The sequence below is a fragment of the Urtica dioica genome, chromosome 4, assembly GCF_054948205.1.
Source record: "Urtica dioica subsp. dioica isolate 48M chromosome 4, U.dioica_male_clone48M_v1_H2, whole genome shotgun sequence".
Classification (NCBI taxonomy): Eukaryota; Viridiplantae; Streptophyta; class Magnoliopsida; order Rosales; family Urticaceae; genus Urtica; species Urtica dioica.
The window spans coordinates 48,982,630-49,008,881 of record NC_142759.1 but is presented as its reverse complement, the minus strand read 5'-3'; the positions used below and the strand labels follow the sequence as shown (position 1 = coordinate 49,008,881).

The 26,252-nt window shown below is 38.7% G+C and overlaps 3 protein-coding genes across 3 annotated transcripts; 1 reads left to right on the top strand and 2 right to left on the bottom strand.

Annotated features, from left to right (window-relative positions):
• Positions 1-2,948: 2,948 nt before the first annotated feature.
• Positions 2,949-6,138, bottom strand: LOC149401806 (RNA-binding CRS1 / YhbY (CRM) domain-containing protein). The gene is made up of 5 exons (XM_089613387.1): positions 5,444-6,138; positions 4,632-4,759; positions 4,203-4,428; positions 3,995-4,122; positions 2,949-3,467 (listed from the first exon to the last, which is right to left on the bottom strand). Exons 1-5 carry the CDS (start codon positions 6,051-6,053, stop codon positions 3,279-3,281), a joined length of 1,281 nt encoding a protein of 426 aa, XP_089469513.1. The 5' UTR covers positions 6,054-6,138; the 3' UTR covers positions 2,949-3,278.
• Positions 6,139-8,664: 2,526 nt separating this feature from the next.
• On the top strand, positions 8,665-12,477 carry XSP1 (xylem serine peptidase 1). The gene is made up of 11 exons (XM_089613130.1): positions 8,665-8,908; positions 8,997-9,088; positions 9,265-9,362; positions 9,472-9,615; positions 9,811-9,916; positions 10,040-10,553; positions 10,644-10,741; positions 10,811-11,035; positions 11,109-11,217; positions 11,288-11,501; positions 11,586-12,477. The coding sequence occupies exons 1-11, from the start codon at positions 8,816-8,818 to the stop codon at positions 12,188-12,190; spliced, it is 2,298 nt and encodes a 765-aa protein (XP_089469256.1). The 5' UTR covers positions 8,665-8,815; the 3' UTR covers positions 12,191-12,477.
• A 4,662-nt stretch (positions 12,478-17,139) lies between these two features.
• LOC149401804 (uncharacterized) lies at positions 17,140-22,784 on the bottom strand. Its single transcript, XM_089610893.1, has 9 exons — positions 22,578-22,784; positions 22,450-22,461; positions 20,591-21,568; positions 20,005-20,370; positions 19,621-19,698; positions 18,558-19,384; positions 18,017-18,314; positions 17,401-17,903; positions 17,140-17,329 (listed from the first exon to the last, which is right to left on the bottom strand). The coding sequence occupies exons 1-9, from the start codon at positions 22,782-22,784 to the stop codon at positions 17,140-17,142; spliced, it is 3,459 nt and encodes a 1,152-aa protein (XP_089467019.1).
• Between the last annotated feature and the right edge of the window lie 3,468 nt (positions 22,785-26,252).

Sequence of the window (26,252 nt, the reverse complement as noted above, 5' to 3'; positions counted from 1 at the left end):
TGAAAAAGATAAGAATTTGACCTTACCATTCCCTTATAGCAGCTTCTGAATCTCCTCCCAGGATTCAAATCTGTCCATGCCGTCCTTTCTACCCAAGACACGGCACAAAAGCACATCCCTTCCGGCGAAGACGAGTTCGTGTCCGATGGGGCTGCTGAAGACGAGCCTCGGAATCGAACTTGATTCTCATACGATGAAGACGAGCCTCGCAATCTAACTTGATTCCCATACGAGGAAGACGAGTTTTCATTTGCCATCGTGAACTTGATTCCCAAGCTCGTGGATTTCGTATCCACTGAAGAAGAAGAGAAGAAGAATATAAGGAAATGATAAAATTGGGTATTTCATATATTGCATTGCAGTTATTTTATTTTTTTTATTCTTTACTCTTCTTTTTATTAATATCATAATAAATTTAAACATTTATTCAAAGTAAAAAAAACGTGTAAAATTTCAAATTAAATCATATCACTACACGTGTATAACCGTTTAAAGTTCACGTCCGAAGTACTAACGGAACTACAAAACCATAACGTCAAGTACTTTTGCCACAGAAAATAAACTTTAGGTATATAAGTACTGATTTACGAAAACTTTAAGTATTTTTGCCGCAATTAACTCTAAGTATTTCAGCCTCCAAATACGCTTACATTCCCCTAGATCTACTCTAGCATGCCTCACCATCCTTCCCTCAACTCTATCACTGTTTTGCCTTCTCTAGCGAATCTCCATGGCTTCATTGTGGTCGTTGTCTTACAAATTTTTCGATCCAACTATTGACCACATGTGGAATTTGGAGTTTTCGGTGGTAAAGCATGCCATCAATGGAGGTATTCGTGAGGTGAGACTATGGTCTTTAGCTCTACGTACCCAGTGGATGTGGAGTTCCAGTGATTTACTTGGAAGCTTTTCTCTGGCGGTCGTTTTACGCCACTCCGATGAGTCCTCGTGTTCTTTTTTTCCTCTCCAATCCACGTCCCTCGAACACATTAATGCTACTGCCGATGGTGTACTTTTTTATTATTTATTTTTTGTTTGGTGTTTTTCTTGGCTTAGTTTTTTTTGTTGCATTTAGCTTGTTTATAATTTGGAGTTTTGTCTAGTAATCTAGGTGACTTTTGTGCCACAAAGACGATTTAGTCATTTTTCAGATATTTGTTCGAGATATTTGTTGATATTTTAGCGGTGCACGCAAGTCTGTTTAGATGACGTTCACATATGTGGAACAAAGCACTTTCATGAACAATACTATAACATAATTCTGATATCATTATAATTTTTTTTATTATGTGTACATGAAAAATATGTTCTGATTGACCATAATTTTAATTATTCCTAAAATAGAATGCTCTATTGCCATTGTTATCAAAATTATCGAAACAAAATGTTAGTTCCATCCGAACGGCCATGTTTACTTTAGAGTAATTTGATTTGGTTTTAGGGCTTTGACGACCCAATAAATTGTGAATTAAATTAGCAAATACAATGCAAGTGGCTTATATTTTGACATACTTAAATAATTTTAATGCAAAAATTTATTTAAATATTTATTGTTATGTGTTATTTTAATGTCCAATGGTTTAGCATTTGTGAAAGTTATATATTTTTTTACAACATATTTGTAATCTTTTTCCCTTTTTCAACCAAGTTATCAGAACACATTTGCAGTATTTGGTAAATACATACCTTTTATCAGCATTAAAGACTTAATTTGATCGAGGTTGAGGCTCTACTCTTTTTTTTTTATGCCTCATTATTTTCACATCGATCATGCTATTAGTCGTACTACATTAATTATTATTCACATCAAATTGTTATAGGGATGCATTCGAGGCTTGAACCAAAGGATGATATATGAATCATAAGTCAAACAATTAACCATTCCTCGAACTTTAATTTTTATTATTGTCTATGCTTTTTCGGCCTGGAAAATCATGACCATAAAAAAATTAATGTTCGTAATCCAAACATTGATTTGTATGGTCATGATTTTGGATGAAGGCAAAAGGGGCAAACGTACGAAGACAAGACACAGCCTGTCCAAATATTGTCGACCGTTTAAGATAAGGTGGGGTTTCATTTTTTAAATCTAATTATCTTTCAAAAGATGACACATCATATATATATATATATATATATATATATATATATATATATATATATATATCTAAAAATCTATTTATTTTTCAAAACATGACACATCAAATATATATATAGATAATATTATTATATATATAAAGTATAAATTTGATCCTTAGACACAAAATTACTATTCATAAAAAAATAACTATCTCTAAAAAAATTTGAAATCATAAATCAGAGTCGCAGTGCGATTCAGAGTGTGGTCCACACCTTATTCTTGTTCGTCCGGAGATTACGTTTCGGAAGACTAAGGTGTCATCGAGGCGTAAAGAAGAGATCCCGAGAGTTTCAGAGACATCCCGAAGGTCTGATCGTAGAAGACGACGCTAGGAGGCTGAGACGAGACGAGAAGAAGACGAGGAACTCGAGGAGATCCCGATCTAAAAAGCTTAAGGAGAAACCCGTAACTTTTCTATAACTCGTCTCTTTAAATTGGTTGCTTGACATATATGCTCTCATGATTAAATTAATTAAACAAAACTAGATCTTGTTATATAACTTTAATTAATTAATGTAATTAAATTTTTTCCACCTGGTTAAATAGGTGCATAATCACCAACAGAGACACTACACTCTTCCCGTTTGAGTGAGACTACTCTTCCTGTGATTTTTTTTTTTTTTTTTTTTTCAAAATGAACGTATTGTGATTTAAAGAGATCAATGCATTGTGTGCCTCAATGTTAAATGTAAGTTACACCAATGTACATATTTTTTTTTACACTACTCGGTGGAAAACTAAAATAGTAAAGCGTCCCATAACCATACTGTCTTTAGTATATTTATATATATAATTAAATAAATAAATAAAAGATATAAACAAGGGATCCCATAAATAACTAAATACCATCGTGTTAATACTAAGAGTGGGGCCAGTCGACATGGATGGTACAATTATCTGTAAAAACTAATAAATTTTGATTTTGTTAAAATCCTAAGAAAACAAACTCCATACAAACTGGTCCCTGAACCTAATTTCATCCTATTACCTTGATCTTGCTTCATTTTAGTTTCACCTCAACGTTTTTCACTCCCTATTAGTGCAGACCGAAAAAAGGGACATCCATGACTACAACAAACAGAATCACTGTATTTCCACGATGAAGGATCTCCCGGTTATAAGGGATCTCGGCTTTGCTTCATTCACTGTCTTCGACATCACTGTCTTCAACACCACGTTCATCGTGTGTAGACGATTCCGAATCAACCTCATCACGGGATTTCAACTGGTCGAGGAAGATTTCGCTCTCAGGAGGCTTATAATCATTTCCTCTCCAAATCACAATCTGTTCCTTGCGGAATGTAACTGGTATACAAGGCACCAAATCCTGTGTTGACAACAACAAAAGTGAATGAAAGATAAATATCATCTGTTGAATTTCAAATTCAAGAGATTTTTATGTATAGTATTTTGAATCACTTAGCTCTGATATCTTACGAAAGTTGTAAACTTTAGATTATGGTTTGAGTATGCTCAAAAGAAAATAGTGATTTCCATGCCCTCTTAAATCCTACTCATTAAACTCATGTCTCTATACGCAGCAATATATAAAAAGAATTGGGAAATTTAGCTCAAATATACAAACAGCCATTTAAGAGAATTTGCCCGACCAAAGATTGAGATCGACTAGATTATTTTATGGCTTTTCTAGTCATGAAGAAAATAAATTTTCTACAAATATAGATGATGAAAGATAGCAACAAGCACATAAATGCATAATCTTATTGATACCTAGTGTGTGCGTATATATACACACACACACACGCACACACATTATACCACCCCTTCTGTATTTGTTTTTCTCAATGATCATACCAGCCAAACATGAACTATGAGATAAGAAATGTATTTTACCCTTAGTTTGGCCCCGATTTTCCTGTAATCACTCTTCTCAAGACCCTCGCAATCAATCCGAAGCAAATCGCTGAAGAGAAAAGCGTCTCTAACCATAAGTACCAGATTACCATAATAACCGTTCTTGGCTGCAGTTTCAAATGACCCATTAAAGTCATGCAAGAATATACCAAGTACGTATAACAGAACGAAAACAAAAACAAAATACCAAGTTTTGTTAAAGCAGGCCCAGCTAATCCTCTCTTTCTCATCGCCGTTGTTTCTTCTTTGGTCAACCCTTCAATGATAGGTTTGATCAGTTTGGGAAATATGGGTGCATGGGGTTTCCACAACATTAATGGAATAGACGGCCTTCTATATTCGGTATAGTGTCTGCCTCTGTACAGCATCAATATACAACTGTGCTTAAAAATAATTTTCCCACATGTTTTGTCCTGCAAGTTAAGACGAGAAATTTGCATTTAAGTCCCTCTAATATTGGCAGCTAAGGATAGAAGAATATTTTGCACAGAAACATTAGTATAATTTTGTGTATCACTCGATCTATCACCACAGTAAAACCATCCAGACGAAATCCATCATTATGATAAATTAGGAGTTGATCTTCAGTAATAGTGATTAAAACATAACATAATACCTCGAGCTGGTAGCAGATATTATCCATGTCAACAGTTGGAACACCTTGGCATTTTATTCTCACTGCCTCGGCAGATTTCCAGTGATTATGAATTTCAGATAACATATTGTGAGTTAACCCATCTCTACCTTCAGAGCAAAAACAGAATTGTCACAATATATGTGATGCGGTAAGAATGGAAAAAAAAGCGTAAATTATGCAGTAAACGTTTTTGCACATTCAGTTTGTAGGAAAAAATTCCATCAATTTCTTCTCCGCGTATCAGTCACATTTTAAAAAAATAGACACATTGTGGACTAAACAAAACTAGCTCATGGTTTTCAAAACAGGAATTGACATGTTATTTTACTAAATATTATTAACTTCAAACACAAGGCATTGTGCCTGGCTTGATGGAGTCTAAACCTAAACGAGCTCGTAAAATTACAAGGCTTCAATTATACCTGTCATTTTTACCCCCTATTGATATGTACATTACAGAGTCAACTGAACACTTATAAACTTCAGTGAAAGTAGAATATTGTTTTGTAATCATTCTAACCATCGATGCATTAGCCTTGCTGTGATCATCTTGAAAAACAAAATACCCAGCTCCACAACCTACTTATTGAACTGAAAAATAGTCCCAATATATTGTTCATCACATTAAAAATTACGAAACGCTAGTACGAAAATCTAATCCCACTCAATATCCAGTAAAACTGAACCAAACACTCAATTTCGCAGATGTTCGTAGGTCACACCCAAATGCCTACATTCAATCGACAGTAACACTAGTACAAAAAGCCTAATATAAAACCAAAACAGCGTACCGAGATTAATCTGGCGCTTAGTGTTTCCCTTGCGATAACTGTGTACCAAAGTTGAGCGTTCATCCCTAGTCAAGTCCTTCCCCTGGATCTTGTCCCTCATCCTCTTCCTCTTCTCCGCCATGGCCGCCTCAGACTCCGCCGCTTCCCCATCTGCCTCCACCGACTTCACCTTCGGATCCACCGCCAGAGCGCAAACGCCGGTCCACTCTCTGTCGAGCCTCCCCGGCCCGAACGGCGAGTACTTGGGCTCCCTCAGCCCGATCGGCCGGTCCTTCAGGCTGATCTCCGTGTAGCTGTGACGGAAGTCGAACGGAAGGTTCGATCGTCGCGGCCGAAACGTCCCCAACCTGTCCAGCGTCAGCGATGGCGGATGGAGATGGTTCTTCTTCCTCTCCCTTTTCAAGTCCGCTTCGCTGGGTTTTCGTATCGAGGGATTAGGGTTCGGACTTCTAGGGCTCGGTTCCGGAGGGGAGAGGGAGGGCGGGGGTGTGAAGGTGTAGCGATCGTGGAGACCGGAGGAGGAGAAGCGGCGGCGCGTTTGGAGCGTGAGAAAGATAGCGCGTGAGAGCTGAGAAATGGTGTTTTGGCGGGAGATATGAGAGAGGAACATCTGTAAGGTTTGGGGGATTCGGTTCAGTACTCTGAAGTGTGTGCCTGCCTCACTCTGGGTTTAGGAGAAATCTCGGGGGTCTTTTGGGAACATTTGAAAGTTATCTGGACCAAAAGTATTAACTTATTTATCTTTCGACTTCAAATTTATTTTTTATTTTTTATTGTTGACCTTCCGTGTTTTGTCGTAGTAAATGTCGAAGATTTATTTACGATATTTGCAGAATTTGTGAAAAAAAACGTAGCGATATTTGCAGAATTTGATCAAATATTTACGATATTTATTGAATTTTTTTAGTATTTGCGAAAAATTTTGCGCTATTTGCAAAAAATAAAAATATTTGCGAGATATGCTCGAACCTCTACCCTGGGCCCTATGGAATGCAGAAACGGCACAGTATCTGCATTATTTAAAACCCTGCTCTAGACTCATCTTTGCGTGACCCGTTATAAAAACCATTTTCTTTTATAATTAATTATATTATGTTTCAATAAAAAAAACACAAAAAAATAAAATATCCCATTTTTTTCTTAAGATTTATAAGTGGCAAACCCACGCATACCGAGAAACGCAAATACATATACACGGAAACGGAGCAAAGACGAAAAAAAATCCCAAATTCTAAAGGAAAATCAGGTTCTTCTCCCACGCCAAGAGAAGAAGACGACCCACTCATCGGACATGATAGCATTTTAGCCTCTTTTCTGCTTCCTCCAAAAGATAGGACATTCTTTCTAAATATGTCCAAACCCTTCACATTCACGACACTGAATTCATTTTGATCTATTGGAATTATAGGAGTTGAATCTATCACCATCACGTCCATTTCGCTGAGAATTTCCTCTTTTCTGATATTGTTGTTGAAGCTTGTTGTTTCTGACAACAGGTGAGACATTTCATCCAGACGTTTTGTCAAGCCTCACAATCAGTTTCAGAATATACTTGCTCCATTCTGATCAATGATAGAGCTTTTGAGAGTCAAACATTTGTTCTTCTTCTCAGGTTTGAGAAAGACAATTCATAAATAACGAGAGACTATTTTATCTTTTTTAATGCATAGTTAACAAAATTAAGCGTGATTAAGCATAGTGGATTGATAATTGTACATTAACAAAATTTATCTTTTTTAAACCATTTGAAACTACTTTATTTTTCTACGGTAAATAGAAATATTGGAAAATTTAACATCTAATTTTATGGTTAAGTTTACTGTAATTTTAAAATTATTTGACCGTTTTGTCTAGTGAAATATATATTATATATATAAGGTAATTCGGCAACTATACATGTGGTATAGTTAAATAATCAATTGAAACAAATATATTCTAGATTATAGATAAAGTTTGTTTAATTTAATGAAGCAGTCAAAATATACAAACACCAAGTTACAATAATTATTTTGACCAAATGATTAAATTTTCTGAAAGTATTATATAAATTGTATAAAAAAAAAATAGTCGCTGTATAAAAAATAGGGTCAAGCGGCTATATAGCCAAATAAAACTTAAGCTTTTGTAAAATAGCCATAGTTTGTCAACTATAAGCAAACTAACTCAAGTAAGATTAATCTAGGCTAGATTAAATTTAATCTCAACGAACTATAAAGACAGAATGTAAGCTTTATGAAGGCTGGATTAAAATTAATCGAGGCATGATTAAAAGTCGTAGTACTCTCAATTGGCTATTTTGCTATACCTAATGAAACTATGACTATTTTGCAAAAGTCATAGTTTGAATTGGTTATTTCATATCATTTTTCCTAAAAAATATTGATAACACAATTTTGATTATTTTGCTGAAAATTTAAAATTTTAGCTATTTTATTAATAGATTAGTTTTAAATGTCCATTGTATAAAATTTTCATATATATAAATTTAATGTAAAAGCATGTAAGATGTTTGCTGACCGACCGCCTTCAAATTAGCGTTATTCCACATCCACTTACCATTTACGTCTCTCTCTACAGACTACTACCGCCTGGACTTGTCATTCTGTCTACGTTTGCCTATTAATAACTATATATATATCCAATTGGTTTTTATTTCATGTATTTATTGTCTTTAATCCAAAGTTTTACTAAATAAGCAAAGTCATTACAATTTCGAGTTAACAAGTCTTGTTGAAAAACTTTAAGCAAAGCTCAGACCTGCTCATTTTGCTTGAATTGGAGTCCAAGGAAGAGAAGGTTTAGTGTTATATAAACATTTTTGGGTACCTCTTAATTTGTATCCTAAGCAATCTCGATGACAATGATATAACAAAATAAAACAAAATGTACGAGTAAAATGGCAATCTATGTGTTTACATCTCAAAAATTATGGTTCCACAACAACTGGATTTATATAAGATCCACCGTAGTAAGGTGATAATATATAAACATATTTCACCATAATAGAAAGAAAAAAAAAATATAAAAGAAGAAAAAAGAGAGAGATATTATTTAGATACTTATATACAACGTTAAGAAGCAATATAATAGGTGACATTATATATGACATCGACTAGGGGCATAAACCAAACCGGAAAGTCCGTTATCTTTCTCTTAAGATTTCTCAACAATAAATCCATTATTAGTTACCTAGCTAGCTAGCATGAAAGTTATATATTGACTACTATCCTCTTTTTTACTAAAATTTTTCTTCTTCCGTTATTTTTTTAATTTTTTTAGGTTCCTTGTGAGAAACCATATACACGTAGGTGCTCTTTATAAAAGGTTTAGCCCTTGGGCTTACTAAGCCAAACGCATCCATTTGAAGCAATAATGAAGACCAAAAAAGCTAGCTTTGTTCTTCCTCTTCTTCTTTGTATAACATTGACAGGCCATATAGTTGGTATACACGGATCTGACCAAAAGGTACGTAGCTTCAATTTTTTTTTACTACAAAATATATGCATTATTTTCATGGTATAATGAAATATATTAACTAAAAAATGTGTCGCAGAGCTTTTATATTGTATTTTTAGGAGATCCTCCGGCTGATGAAATTTCTACAGTTCAATCACACGTGAACGTCCTTTCCACCGTCAAAGAAAGGTTTAATATATAGATCATTTATAATTATATCACCAATCAACAATAATTTTTTTTTTGTAATATGGTACTGCGTTACCAAAAAAAAGGGTACCAATATGAACAATATTGCCGTTGATCATGTAACATGTACATAATTAATGTTTTTAACATTTTTCTTTATATATATGTTGTTGCAGCGATGTTGAGGCTAGGGAAGCCATGGTCTACAGCTATACAAAGAGCTTCAATGCATTCGCTGCAAAGCTTTCTTTAGACGAAGCCAACAAGTTGTCTCGTATGTGTTACTAAGCACACAATTTAATACTACATAGTTTATAAATACCAAAATTGACAATTAAGTCCATTTTATTTGTTTATTTATTTATTTGTGCGTGTAATATTAGAGATGGAGAAAGTGGTGTCTGTGATTCCAAATGGGTATAGGAAGCTACACACAACAAGATCTTGGGACTTCATTGGCTTACCTGTATCATCCAGACGAAAGTTAAAGTCCGAGAGCAACATTATTGTTGCCCTCTTAGATACAGGTCTATTCAAATATATATTTATTATGTTGGAGCTAGCTAGCAATGTTTTATAAGAAATATAAATAAATATCTTTGCAATATGTTTGATCACATTCACAATATTTTTGTAAATAGCACAAAAACATTTTCATCGTTGATTAATTTGTGCTAAAATGAATAATAAATGTCTTTAATTTTGATTAAATTGTGTGGCAGGTATAACTCCTGACTCGGAGAGTTTCAAGGACGATGGGTTTGGACCTCCACCGGCCAAATGGAAAGGAACTTGTGACGTCTCTGCTAATTTCACAGCTTGCAACAAGTAAATGTTTATTTTTCAACTGACTCGTACATTATTTCAGGCCATTATTGTCAATTTAAATGCCATGTATATTATATATGAACATACCATGTCATCAATTCAAGACACTATTGGTTTTTGCAGTAAATTAATAGGAGCTCGGTATTTCAAGCTAGACGGGAACCCGGACCCGGCGGACGTGCTGTCCCCGGTGGACGTGGACGGGCACGGGACCCACACGTCGTCCACGGCGGCGGGGGGGCCGGTGCGCAACGCGAGCCTGGTGGGGCTGGCGGCGGGGACGGCGCGCGGGGGCGTGCCGGGGGCCCGGGTGGCCATGTACAAGGTGTGCTGGACGTTGTCCGGGTGCTCGGACATGGACATCCTGGCCGCCTTCGAGGCCGCGGTGCACGACGGCGCCGACATCATCTCCGTCTCCATCGGCGGCGGCTCCCAAGACTACGCCACCGACTCCATCGCCCTCGGCTCCTTCCACGCCATGCAGCGGGGCGTCCTCACCGTCGCCTCCGCCGGCAACGGCGGGCCCTCCCTCGGCGGCGTCTTCAACCACGCCCCCTGGATCGTCACCGTCGCCGCCTCCGGGATCGACAGGGCCTTCAAGAGCCACCTTCACCTTGGGAATCGGCGCTCCATCTTCGTACGTAATAACCACCTTTATTCATTCCATCATGTGCATATATACTCTTTTCCTATTTCATTAACATGCACTAAATCCAATCAAACGCAGGGAAATGGAATCATTTTGTCCGATGCACACCGCAAATTATATCCGCTTGTAAGCGGGGCTCAGGTAGCCCTGCGCTCCGACACCACGGAACAAGCAAGGTACAGTTGTTGTCTCACAAAACAAAACAAAAGAGATCAATTCGATCGTAAAGTATTTTGTTTGAGCAGGTTTTGTTATAAAGAGGCGTTGGACCCAAAGAAGGTGAAAGGGAAGGTGGTACTTTGCCAACAAGGGAATCCGGGCACGGACGCCGCGATCAAAGAGATCGGAGGAGTTGGGACCATTCTTCAAAGCTATCAATATCTCGATATCGCTCAGATTTACATAGCTCCGGCCACCATGGTCGATTTCCCCACCGGCGCAATCATCGACACTTACATCAACTCCACCCGGTAATTTATACCATACCATCTTTCTTCACAAAAGAAGACCATAAAAAATTATCTTATTTATTTATTTGATCAGATCGGCGACGGCGGCGATTGACAAGACTGAAGAGGTGCAAATAAGGGCTCCGTTCGTAGCTTCTTTCTCGTCAAGAGGTCCCAGCTCAGGATCAGTACGTGTGCTCAAGGTAGGTATATATACATTCACATTATATATATATAGAGGATGAGCATTGACGATGATAGAGAGAATGGCAGCCTGATATCGCAGCGCCGGGGGTGGATATATTGGCGTCGTACACGCCGCTGAAGTCGGTGACAGGGCTGCAAGGAGACACCCACTTCTCGAAATTCACTATCATGTCCGGCACTTCCATGGCCTGCCCTCACGTCGCCGGTGCTGCAGCCTACGTCAAGTCCTTCCGTCCCACCTGGTCTCCCGCCGCCATCCGCTCCGCCATCCTCACCACCGGTATCTATATACACATCTTATGCTTTATCACAATTCCTAATTCTCATGTTTATTTTTCTTTCTTTAAACCAAAAACAAATGAAGCGAGACCAATGAGCCGGAGAGTGAACACGGACGGAGAATTCGCGTACGGCGCGGGGCAAGTGAACCCTAGACGTGCGGTGAACCCGGGCCTGGTGTACGACATGAACTACATGTCGTACGTGAGGTTCCTTTGCTTGGAAGGCTACGAGGACGCCAAGATCTCGGCTATGGTGGGCCGCGGATCACCCTTCGTGAACTGCTCGGCCTACGACCTGCCCCGCCTCGGCTACGACGCTCTCAACCTCCCCACCTTCCAGCTCACCCTCAAGAAGGGAGGCGGCGCGGCCATCTACCGGCGCACCCTCACCAATGTGGGGCCCGCGAGGACGGTGTACGTGGCGTCCGTGAGGGGCGCCAGGAAGGGCGTCAACATCACCGTGACTCCGACCGCGCTCCCCTTCTCTCGGCTTCTGCAGAAGATGAGCTTCAAGGTGGTCGTGACGGCGGCCAGGGGCTCCATCCCCGACGGACAGATGCTGTCGGGCTCCATCGTGTGGAAGAGCGCCCGGTATGTTGTCAGAAGCCCCGTCGTGGTTTATAGCCCCTTCGAAGAGGACGAACATAATCTCCACGGTCATCACGATCATAATCATAATGTTTTGTGAAGGAATCAATCAATACACCATATAGCGTTGTTACTTTGTGATGAATCTGGGTCGTTATGTCTTTTTTTGTCTCTCCTTTTAAATTATTATGTAAACCCATCACCTTTTAACTATTTAGAAAGTGATAGACGTTGAATAATTTAATTGCTGGAACATATATGAATATGAGATATATACAAAAGAAAAAAAAAAAAAAAGAGTGTATACTTGCTATTTTAATGGTGTGGTAATGTGATTTGTCTCTAAATCGGGAAAGATTGTGCGTGGACGTGCATGGTGTACGTAACACGTAAAAAATATATTTGTTTGTATTTCTTTGCGTATTTAGAATTGGGAAATGGCCGGATGTAGTAGTGTTTTCAATGATTTGGACCAAAATATAGGGTACCTTGTTTTTGGACACTTTTAGTAGTGTTTTGAGGAGAGATAATAGTTTGATACCGGGTTTACCCTTGAATTTGTAATTTTGTTCATTCAAACCCCCAAACCAAAACTTGCTGTATAAGACTTCTCATACGGTCTTGTTTATTGTGCCATGTACAGCTCTCTCTCTCCTCTCTTTTTTTTTCTCTGCGTGTGAAGGACGTTTCATCTCCCTGTCATGATCCTCCATGAGCTGCGTGTCTATGAAGTGAAGCTCAGCTCTCCGGCCACCTCGTCCTCGTCTAAAAGTAAGCTTCTTTCGTTCATCGTCTTCGTCGTCTTCTCTCCTCTCTTTTTGTTTCTGGGCTTTCGTTCATCGTCGTGGGGTTTTTGAGTTTATGGGTTTCGGATTCATGTTTGTTCAACGTCATTATCGTGCATCTTAAAAGAAAGCTTCTTTTTCGTCGTTCATCTTTGTTTTCGTGCGTTTGTCTGGGTTTTAGGTCTGTGTCGTTCTGGGTTTGTTGGTGCCATTACCCGCCGTCTCTGTGTTGTTTGTTGCTGGGTTTGTTTGTGTGTTGTTCTTCATTGTTTTTCGCGTTCTTGAATTGTAGACATACATGTCTACAGTCTCTAAAATTGTAGACTGTAGACATGTTGTAATTGTAGACATATAGGTCTACAACTTCCGTTGTTGTAGACGTATTAGTCTACAACAGCTGAAGGTGTAGACCTGTATGTCTACAGTTGTAGACAGTATATCTACAATTACAATAATTGTAGACAGTATATCTACAATTACACTTCATTGGTGTAATTGTAGATATACATTTCTACAAATATTCTCATTGTAGACATTTAATTTTTTTCATACATGATAATAACAAAATCAGATATGCGTTTCTCCTATGCAGGAATGTCCGAAATATATATATTTTTGAAACACAGTGGTACATGGGTCGAACCCACAGTATACGTCGAGGGAGGAAATTTGGGTATTATGGTGTCGTCTTCGGTGAACTACCCTAGTTTGATGCAGATTTTGTTCGCGGAGCTTGGCCTTTCCCCATCAACTCACAGGATCGGTTTGAAGTACTTGATTGACGGTGCATGTAAACCTGTTGAGATTAAAGACAACGGTCAATTGAAAGCTTATTTGTATTTGAGGAAAACGATACCTGACGTCGGAAGATTTCATATGATTTTGGAAATATCTGAAGAGCCACGGGAAGGGCATGAGGCAGCGTGGGATAGCGTAGTTTCTCCAGGATTTAGATCAACTCCTAACACGGTTGAGCCAACGCAGGGACTTGAGGACATGAATACTTTCTACGATGCAACGGAAGAATGTAGAGAATCCCCTCCTCGACCACCTAGACAGACTCCTCCTACTCCGCCTCCTCCATGTAGAGAGTCCCATCCTCCGCCTCCTCCACGTAGGCAGTCCGCTCATCCTCCTCCTCCTCATCCAAGTAGCGATGAGCAAGTGCTGGATATCAATTCCCCTGTGACACTCAAGCTTCATGGAATGTATGCTAGCAAATTGGTGTTGCAAAAACAATTGAGTTTGTATGCCATTAACAAACACTGTACGTTTCGGACAAAGTATTCATCTAAAGAATGTCTCCATGTAGTTTGTCCGGGAGAGCATTGTAAATGGAGTGTTCGAGCAGTTAGAATTCCCAGCTCTCCGATTTTTAGGATTAAAAGGTAATTATTAGGTTGCCATAATAGAATAATTGTTAGTTTACATGTCTACAAACTACTCCATGAGTAGACATGCAAGTCTACAGTTTACATAAATTATAGACTTGCAATTCTATAATTGAAAACAATTGTAGATATTATAAGTACACAGTTACTGAAACTGTAGACATATATCTCTACAATTATCGTTAATTGTAGACTTATAAGTCTACAGTTTATGAGAGTTTTTATTACAATTATACATATAAATTGAAAGTAATGTTTAATTTGGAATTTTCTTATTCAGGTTTGAGAGTGAACATATTTGTCCTATAAATGAAAGACAAGGATATCATCCTCAAGCCACATCCAAAGTAGTGGGAGAGGTTGTGAAGCACAAGTGCATAGATCCGACGTTGGGATTGTGTAAACCAAAGGAGATCATTAATTACATGCAAATGGATTACGGAGTTCGTATGTCATACAAAAAAGCGTGGCGGTCGAGAGGAAAAGCTCTTAAGTCCCTTTACGGCACCGAAGCAGAGTCCTACGCGTTCCTACCTAAGTTGATGTACATGATCGAGACTAAAAATCCAGGTTCTCTCTTTGACCTTGTCACTACGGGGTCGAATAATCAGTTCGTTAGCTTCTTCATGTCACTTAGCCCGTGGAGGAGGGGTTGGAAGTATTGCAGGCCTATTATCATTGTTGATGCAACTTTCTTGAAGAACTATTACAAAGGAACTTTGTATACAGCGTGTGCCATGGACGGAAATGAACAAATATTTCCACTCGCCTTCTTTCATGGTTCTAATGAATCTAATGAGACTTGGATTTACTTCTTGAGAAAGGTGAAGGACGCTATTAGGGATAGGGAGCATACGGTAATTGTATCTGATAGGCACCAAGGAATAGTTAATGCAGTCAAGGAGGTGTATCCAACCCGTGAACACGGTTTTTGCGTACATCATTTGCTTGGTAACTTGAAGACCACATTCAAAGGGAGCATAACAAAGCAAGTGAAGTGGAAATTTTACGCCGCAGCAAAGGCGTACACTCAGCCGGAATTTGAGAAGTACATGTGTATGTTGGACTCTGAAAATCCAGAAATACGCCCATACCTGGAGAAGGAGGTTGGGTATCAAAGGTGGGCACGATCTTGTTTTCGTGAAAACAGGTACGATATCATGACGAACAACAACGCAGAATCATTGAATGCGTTCAACGTTAAGCCTAGAGAGTTTCCTATTTCTAAGTTGTTCGACTGGTTGCGGGAAAGAAGTCTAGGATGGTATCACGAACGTAGAGAGTTGGCAACAAAAACAACAACGTTATTGACCAAAGAGGCCCAGAAGAAACTAGAGACAAACTATGCTGCAGCTTGTGGAATGCCGGTATGTTGATCTTTTTGTATTTTATTCAGTATTGTGTTCTAACTGTAGACATACGTAATCTACAATTGTGATGATTGTAGACATTTATGTCTACAATTAGCAGTGATTGTAGATGATGTATGTCTACAATTGGTAGTGATTATATACATTGATGTCCACAATTTGTATAAAACTATAGACATTGATGTCTACAATGACATTGAAGTCTACAGTTACAGGTATTTATAGACATCTACGTCTACAATTGTAGTTATATGTCTACACGTACATGACTTACTCTAATTATTCTTTTATTCTAGGTGAGGCCATCATCATTCCTCGAGTTTGAGGTAGGTGACAGAGATGGAAACACGTGGGCTGTCAATTTGCACGAAAAAACATGCTCGTGTCGGGAATTTCAACTTGACAGTTTCATATGTGCTCATGGTATTGCTGCGTGTGGACATCGTAACCTTGCGGTTGAGGGATATATTTCGCCTTACTATACTGCAGAGTATTGGAGGGCAAGTTATGCAGGTGTCCACCATCCCCATGGTAATATTCAGACGTGGATTATTCCCCCTGAGGTCGCAAATTTTGTAATTCAGCCTCCAACACACAGAGCACGTGCCGCAGGTAGACCGAAGAAGAGACGTATACCTTCTCAAGGGGAAGAGCCTATTCGTAGGAAGTGTTCGCGGTGTGTAGAAGTTGGTCACAACCGGACTACATGCAGCAGTCCAGTTCCTTTGTCGGAGAGGAATGGATGAATTATTTCCGGATTTTCAGAGTCCAACATACACATGTACTTCTCAAATTCCGGCTGAGTGTACGCCTTTGAATGTGTATTTAATGTCTTTTTGGAACTTGGAGTGTATTTACTCTGTTTTGGAGTTTGAATGACGACTTATATGATAAAATTATGTCTTTTTTACGTCTTGAATACATTACATGATAGAAGTTGTTCAAATTATAGACTTCATTGTCTACCAGTTGTGGTGAATGTAGACATTAATGTCTACAGTTGTTGTGATTGTAGACATAAAATGTCAAACTGTAGATATATATGTCTACAATCACGACGATTGTAGACATCACTGTACACATCTTTAGACATAACAAAACAAAAGCTATCAGTTGTAGTGAATGTAGACATTAATGTCTACAGTTGTTGTGTAGACGTAAAATGTCAAATTGTAGATATATATGTCTACAATCACGACGACTGTAGACATCACTGTACAGATCTTTAGACACGGCCATAACAAAACAAAAGCTATCAGTTGTAGTGAATGTAGACATTAATGTCTACAGTTGTTATGATTGTAGACCTATAATGTCAAACTGTAGATATATATGTCTACAATCACGACGACTGTAGCCATAACAAAACAAACCATACCAAGATAGATAGCACTGTTTAGGAATTCATGCTTCAAATTGTCATACAAAGCCATACAAAAATATAAAACATAGTTTTAAAAGTAACTTCATAGTTTGAGATTGAGTTCATGTAAACATAAAAATCTAGTCCTTAGATGTCGGAAACTCGTCGTCAGATCCGTAGCCGGTCGCAAGTTTCACCGCCCCATGACGGAATAAATCAATCGTGAGCTTCCGCCTAAACATGTTCATGAGGGATGCGTCTAAATTAGACATGTGTACGCCGTGGGTCAAGTACTCAACTGTCTTGATCACGAACATGCCACAATCTCCGCTGCAAATATATATGTTAGTTTAGTATAAAAAAAATATGAAATACACAAGAATTCTAGCGGAGGGCATTACCCATTCTCTTGTTGTGGCATAGCATCATGGTTCTCAAGGCTGAACGCCGCCGAGCTTGTGTCTTCGATGCCTAATCCGTCGAAAGCATTAATCGAACACAGAACAATTGGGATGATTTCAGCGAGTCTGAGCAGGTGGGTCATCACGGATTTGTGGCTCCTTTTGCTCTTGGACATGGAGTCGTAGACCATTAGCTTCCGTGACTTTAGATGAGCTACCACAAGGACCCAATGAGACAACTTCTTGATACAACAAGGGACGTAGATATAATCAACCTCCACCCATGGCCATGAATGAAGTTGACACTCAATATCAGCAGTAATGTAGTCCAAGATGCGGGTTTCCTTCTTCCAGTTAAATTCATCCTTGTCGGTGCACGCTTTCCATTTGTCATATGCCTCATCGGCGTAACTATAAAAAAACCCGTCCATTATGGTGAACTTCTGTGACATTTGACCATACTTCCGCTTCTTGCCCAAGTAGTACATGGCAATGTCGATATGCTACAAAAAAAAAAAAAAGTCTACAATTACACTACAATCCAGGAAATTGTAGACATATAAGCCTACAATTGATGTATAACTGTACAAATATGTCACACTATAATTACACTCACCTCGTCACTCAGCCATGCCGCCGGTGTCCAGAGGGTATAAAAGAAGGTTTTGCTTGTGACGACCTGTACGTTAAAGTTCCAATTTCCCGGCAAGCCCTCACTCTCCTTCTTGTAAACTGCGGAACCGGGCGGCAATGATTTGTAATTTTTTCGAAACCCAACCCCAATCCACTTTTCCATGATTGTAGTCTCTTCATCTGTTGGCACAATGAAAATACCAGATAGCGGGATCTTTGCGGGTCGTTTCTGATCTTTCGTGAACTTAACGTATGGTCGTGGCATCGAAGTCGGTGTAAACCTGTCAAATCAAACAAATAACTATGTCAAAAATCTATTTACACTGTTCTAAACTGTAAACATACATGTCTACAATTTCAGGTATGTCTACAATTTTACGAATGTCTACAATTTCATGTATGTCTACAATTTCATGTATGTCTACAATGTCATGAATGTCTACAATTTCACGAATGTCTACAATTGATTGTATAAATGACTACAATTGATTGTATAACTGACTACAATTTATGTATAAATGTACCTTTTCGGAGGTACTCTACTTCTCGGTTTTTGAGGTGAGTCGACAATGAGAATTTGTTTCTCTTTCGGCGTCTTTGCGGCACACAACTCATCCTCAATTTGAGGTGAGTCCTCAATGATAATATGTTGTTCTGCCAACTTCTTTGCGGCATACAACTCATCCTCAATTTGAGGTAAGTCCTCAATGATAATATGTTGTTCTGCCAACTTCTTTGCGGCATACAACTCTTCCTCAATTTGCGCTCTAGTTTTGCCTTCTGGAACCGTACCATAAAACCATGGTTGGCTATCATCCCATGCCTCTTCCTCAAGTAGTTTTTCTTGACGGTCCAACCTTTCTCTTTTTTCTGATTCCGTTTCAGAAAAACACGGAAGTACATACTCTTCTTGACCAACTTGGTCTTCTTTCTTGTCTTCATTCGTCCCTTCGGGGTTGTCCCCATCGGGCTTGTCTCCGTCGGGCTTGTCCCCATCGGGCTTGTCCCCTTCGGGCTTGTCCCCTTCGGGCTTGTCTCCGTCGGGCTTGTCTCCGTCGGGCTTGTCCCCGTCGGGCTTGTCCCCTTCGGGCTTGTCCCCTTCGGGCTTGTCCCCTTCGGGCTTGTCCCCTTCGGGCTTGTCTCCGTCGGGCTTGTCCCCGTCGGGCTTGTCCCCTTCGGGCTTGTCCCCTTCGGGCTTGTCCCCTTCGGGCTTGTCTCCGTCGGGCTTGTCCCCTTCGGGCTTGTCCCCGTCGTTTTCGTCGGGTTTGTCCCCGTCGTTGTCGTCGGGCTTGTCCCCGTCGTTGTTTTCTTCTTCTTCTGTCTTCTCTTCCTCTTCCTTTTCCTCTTTTCCCTATACAAACAATCAACAAGTTCAAACAGTCTACAATATCAGTTATTGTCTACTTAAAATCAATTCTACGATTGCAGTCATTGTGTACTTATAAGTCTACAATTTCTGTAATTGTAGACTTTGAAGTCTACAATTTCAGAAATTGTATACTTCTAGGTCTACAGTGTCAGTAATTGTAGACTTAAAAGTCTACTATTGTAGAAAGTGTAAGTCTACAATTTCAGTCAGTAATTTACCTTGTTGTTTTCTTCTTCTTCTGTCTTCTCTTCTTCTTCCTTCTCATCTTTCTTTTCCTCTTCCTTTTCCTCTTTTCCCTAGACAAACAATCAACAAGTTCAAACAGTCTACAATATCAATTATTGTCTACTTAAAATCCATTCTACGATTGCAGTCATTGTGTACTTATAAGTCTACAATTTCAGTAATTGTAGACTTTTAAGTCTACAATTTCATTTATTGTATACTTATAGGTCTACAATTTCTGAAATTGTATACTTATAGGTCTACAATTTCTGAAATTGTATACTTCTAAGTCTACAGTTTTAGTAATTGTAGACTTAAAAGTCTACAATTTCAGAAAGTGTAAACGTATAGGTCTACAATTTCAGTCAGTAATTTACCTTGTTTTTTTCTTCGTCTTCTTCTGTCTCTGATTCATCATCAGAGTCAGTTTCATATTCACTCTCACTTTCATTTTTTTTTTCAACGACCGTTTCCTTCACTGGTGTGGCATCTGGCTTGTTGTCTGGCTTACCATCACCATCGGACTCGGTCTCGGACTCGGTTTCACTTTCTGTCCCCGTCTCTGTTTCACTTTGTGCTTCCTTGTTGTTGTTCTTCTCCGGCTGTGGATCAATCTTCGCCGAGAGAGCTTTGACAATTCCCCTAATCTCGTTCTTGAAAACTTCATTGGCGGCCTTAAACCCTGTCCATTCAGCCTTCAACTGAAGGATTGAATCTTCCAGCTCTATGAGCTTAAGTTGGGTCTGTAAGGTTAGAAAATGGACAATATATCAAAACAGTGTATACATTGACGTTTACAATACAACTGATTGTAGACAATTACGTCTACAATTTATGAATGTAGACATTGACGTCTACAATTGAACTGATTGTAGACATTTACGTCTACAATTGGTACAAATTGTAGACCTGAATATCTACAGTAGTGGTTATTGTAGATATATAGGAAGGTAATGTACTCACCCGTGAATCATCATTGTTGGACCTCGAGGTGGAGGTGGACGCGAGGGAAAGTACATGATTCTGCTTAAACTTCTGCTTCTTCTTCTGAGGGAGTATATCCTCAACCTCAGCGCCAAGTGGTCTGAATTCTACATCCTGGAAATTAATCTCCTTCAGTCTTGAATCCAAGACATGCGCATTTGTTTTCCACCGCCGCATAAGTGGTACGGCGGTTTCAGACACTTGTTGGCAGAGCTTTAGAGCAGTCAGCACAGGCAGGCACTCGTACGCCCAGACTTGAAGCGGGTAGACGAAACCCGGGAAGTTGATTTTTTGCTTCGACTCCGCCTTGGAGGCCATCTTCATAACATACTTCCGCACCTGTCCGTGGAAGAAATTCCACGCCACGTTCCCCCATGGATGTTTGTTGAATTCATCCAAGTCCTCGACAAGCATTGCCCAAGACATGTTTTGTATCGGGGTGTGAGCCGGAGCGGCGAGGAGAATGTTCGTCAGGAAGTGAAGTAGTAACAACTTCACTCGCTTTTGAGTGTTCTCCCAAGACTTGCTTTTACTTAGCATTGACGTCAACACTCCCCGATTCTTCACGACGCCTCCAAGGAAGATTTCTTTGAACAAGCTACCTTCCACATCGGTAATCTCCACGTCACAGGGGCTGTAGTCATCGACGTAGCGAAGACCAGTTATCTCCGCGAACTGCTTTGCTGTAAAAGGTCTCGGTTCCCCACCAATCTCTATGTAGATCGCGTCATCTGACTCGACCCCCTCAAAATCACCAACCCTCATCAACAGGTGATTAATAATCTTAGATGATTTGGTGATTTTTGGATGATCAAGGAACTGGCCGAAACATGACGCACTAAACAACTCCTTCTCCTCAGGAGACATGGCCATCGTCTCCTCAAACTTGTCCAATGCGCCGAAGAAGCTGAAATTATGGTCGACAATCTGTTCTTCGGCAACAAACCTCAGAAATCCCTGCATATGCCAAGAAAAAAACATGAAAATCTACACAAACACTCCTCATATCACCAGAATTATATCTACACAAAAGTGCTCATACAAAAACCAGTCTACAATTTCTGAAATTGTAGACTGTTATGTCTATAATTTCCAGAATTGTAGACTGTTATGTCTACAATGTCTGGAATTGTAGACTATTATGTCTACAATTTCTGAAATTATAGACTTTTATGTCTACAGTTCGCGTGACTGTAGCCATTTATATCTACAGTTCATATAAATAGCTATATAAATGGCTACATTCACAAAAATTCTAGACATAAAACTATACAATTCCAGAAATTTTAGATGTCGAAAAAAATAGTCTACAACAACAAAATGGTGTGAAACTATAGACATAAACATCTACAATTCTAGTGACTATAGCTATAAATGTTTACAACTACAGAATTTATAACCTATTAAGTTTTTAAAACACTATAAATGTAGATCAAACATTCTACAATCACATGAATAATAACCTAAACTCATCTTTGCATGCTATAAAAAAGTTACCCCAAACGCTCAAAGTGAAGAAATTTACTTCATAAGTGAAGAAAAAAACATGAAAATCTACACATATCACCAGACTTATATCTACACAAACAGTACTCATACAAAAAAGAGTCTACGATTTCTGAAATTGTATACCTTTATGTCTACAATTCTGATGACTGTAGCCATTTACATCTACAGTTCATATAAATGGCTACATTCACAAAAATTCTAGAAATAAAAGTCTACAATTACAGCTATTGTAGATGTCGAAAAATAGTCTACAACAACAAAATGGTGTGAAATTGTAGACATAAACATATACAATTCTATGAACTATAGCTTTAAATGTCTACAATTACAGAAATTATAACCTATGCAGTTTTCAAAACACAGAAAATGTAGATCAACGAAATCTAAATAATAACCCAAATTCAGTTTTGCATGGCATAAAAAAGTTACCCAAAACACTCAAAGTGAAGAAATTTACCTCATTTACAGTTGGTTTTCGTTTTCTGAGTTGAAATTGCGATGTCTCATCTGAATTTGACGCCGGTGAGTCAATGACCGGTTTTGGTTTCTTCACTCGAGACTTTGTTGGCTTCTTGGCCGGAGAAAGATTTTTCTTCAGCGGCGCCGGAGCTTTCTTCATCGTCCTCGGACTCTTCCGAACCGGCGCGCGTTTTTTGGCCGTCATTTTCTGCGATTTTGGGTTTCAAAAAATGGGATTCGTAGAGATTTGAAAGAATAATGAGCAACAAACTTGAGATTTTTAGGAGAGATTAGAAACGGCCCCGGCGATTTCGGCGACGTGGGTGACAGATCCCGGGATTTCGGCGACGTGGGGGAGGGCACCCGGCGATTTAGGCGAACTGGGTGAGGGTTTTAGATACGCGCGAAGAAGGAGATGAAAATGGGTTTCAATTTCGTTTTGATTTTGATATACTCGGTATTTGGGAAATGGGTATTTTCAAAACAAAAAATTAACTCAAGGGCAAATATGTACTTGCTCACTTCAACAACTACTAAAAGTGTCCAAAACAAGAAACTCTACATTTTGGTCCAAATCATTACAAACACTACTACATCCGGCCATTTCCCTTTAGAATTTAAAATTTCAAGGTATAAGTAATGAGAAATTTCATCAAGTGGACTTAGTAATTGATTAAATATCAAGATTAGACCATAACTTAATAAAATATCCAAAAAGGACTTTTGTATCCAAAACGGACAAAAATACCTCTTAAACCAGGGATTTAAATCCTAGAAGAACCGGACGGGAACGAGTCCGATTCCCTTTTTTTGAAGACCTCGGCACCAGAAGGTGTAAAACCGGAAGTTTCCGGTGATTCCGGGAGAACCGGACCGGGAACCAGACAGGAACCCGGTTCCAACTTCCCGGTTTGGTTCAATGTAAATTTAATGAAAAACCGGGTATAAAACCCGGAAAACCCCCCAAAAAAATGAAAAAAAAAGTCGGGATTTGGTCTTCAATTTTCCACTGCGAACCAGAGCATTTCTTCTGCAATCCCGCCCGAATCCCGCCGTGCCGTCATCTTCCCGACTCGACGAAGGCAAAAGTTCACCAGATCCCGCCGGTTTGCACAGGTAATGATAAACTTCCCGACGAGGATAGGAATTGTGATGAGTTTGAGTTTATTTTTTGAAATTTCTTGATAATTTTTGAAGATTAAGTATAAATTGGTAGTTGTGAACATGAATGTAGTATTGATTTTGAGTTTATGTTCATGTTTTCTATTTTTTTTTTATTAATCCGAATTCTTTTGTAATTTTAGTTAGTGATGATTATAGTTATGTTGAACTTGTTTATTGATTTACTCCGAAATTCTTATGCTTTGTTTTCAATTTTAGACTTTGTGTTCATGTTTTCTAATTTTTTTTTATTAATCCGAATTAATCTTTGAATTTTTTGATTAGTTAGTGATGATTATGGTTAAAATCATATAGTTAAAACCATTATTGTTTTATTCCGAATTTGTTATGAATTATTTTAAATTTTCATTTAGATCCGGGAATATGTTAATTTAGATTCAGGAATATGTTAGAGTTTGTATATATGTTAGAGTTTGTGAATATGATTCATGATTGTTGGTCGAATTTAATTTACTAAAGGTGATTACGTTAATGATTGTTAGTTTCAGTACTTAATTTGTAGGTTACAACTTCCAAGAATGTCAGCCCCCGATCCAGCTAGGAGGTACTGTACGCCCGTGCCCGAAAAAAGTAGTGCGCACCAATGTATATTTTGCAATCACGTTATGGGAGGCGGCGGCATCACCAGAGTGAAAAACCACCTAGCCCATATAGACCCAACCAAGAGTGCAAGATCTGTGAAAAAGTTCCTCCTGAACTATAGGCAGAGATGCGAGGTTTACGTGTTGGGCATGTCGAAAAAAGAAGAAGAAACAGTCGTTGGCCTCTACGATTCGCAAGACATTGAATAAAAATGTTGACGTTGACGAATCAGATGAAGAAGAAAACTACGAAGCCCAATTACGATCAGTGATGAAGATGTCACGACAAGAGGCGGCTCAGACAGAATGAGAGGCTCGGACGATGTCGGGGCCCGGTAGTGGTTCTGCAGCAAAAGCTCCACCGGCTGCTCCATCATTATATAAGTCTGCGAGTGTTAAGGAAAAAAAAAATTGACGAGATGGTGGAGCCGAAGAAGAAAACGTGGCTCGAAAGATCTATAACCAAATTTTTTGTTCACCAACATGTGCCGGCGAGTAAGGCAGACTCGCATGAGTTCAAAAACATGATAGCGACCGCTCAAGATATAGGTAATCCTCAATTCGTCACCACTAATTATATTTTCATATTGTCGCATCACATGTGTTCTTGAAACGTTAACGTGATGTATATTGGCATATTGCATGTCCTAATGTTCCTATACAATCATCGTATGAAATTCATAACAAGTACCTCGATATGGAGGTTGCAGACGCGGAGAACTACATTGAAGAACAAAAGAAGCGGTGGGCAAAATATATGCACCATACTCACTGATGGTTGGACAGGGCCGACCAAACTCAACATCATCAACATTATGGTATATTGTGCTGGTGCAACGGTGTTCTGGAGGTACATTGATGCATCCAATCATACGAAGACAGGGGAGTACATCTACGGAATATTGAGAGACGTGGTCAAAGAAATCAGAAGACACAATGTCGTCCAAATTGTGACCGACAACGGTTCAAACTACAAGAGTGTCAGTTTGAAATTACAACGTAAGTACAATGTGTAATGGACACCTTGCGCTGCACACTGTCTAGATATGATGTTTGAAGATATTGGGAAGAGATATAATGTTAAGCAGACTATCAAAGCAACGAGGGATGTGTTGTCAATAGTGCCTACAAGAAGAGTAGTAGTCTTTACTTATGTACATTTGATATAGACTTCTATTTTAAATTAATGTTATACCAAATGACGAGACGATTATTTGACACTGATGAAAAACTAGTTGTAACAAGTGATATATTTTAAATTAATCATAAATAATAATAAAAAAATAACTACATACAAATTTTTAAAGTCTATATTCTTTGGAAGATATGTTAGGTATAGTAGACTTTAACCCATTTAACCATTTATGTTAGGTATGCCATATGTTATTCCAGACGTCTACACATTTGCTCGGAACAGAGAACCGGACAAATCATGCATATTAGTTATAATGTGGCTATAACCGGTTAGATTCTCTATTGATCCGAACACTTGAGATTGAACTCAAAACCGGTTTTTTATTTATTTATTTTTTTTTCTTTTTTATAGAAGTCGAGCATTTCTCAAACTCCCCACAAATTACAATTTAGATGTTAGTAGCCATCTCAAGAAACTTCTTTTTAATTTCATCTCCAAGTCAAGATCACGTAGCACCAAAATGCGAAAAGTACTCTTTTGGTATGTATAATGAAATACACCTGATGCCAAAAAAATGAACAAAAAACAAAATTATATATAATGACGAAATTTCTTAAAAAAGTCTTTTTTTTTAATCAAACAAAATATACGAGAAATATTGATCACCTAGGTGACCTGTTACGCCTTTAAAACACGTAATTTTGATGCAAATAATAATAGCAAGAAATAGGTAATATTATATTATATTTTACTACCTAAAACCGGGAAAAGCCAG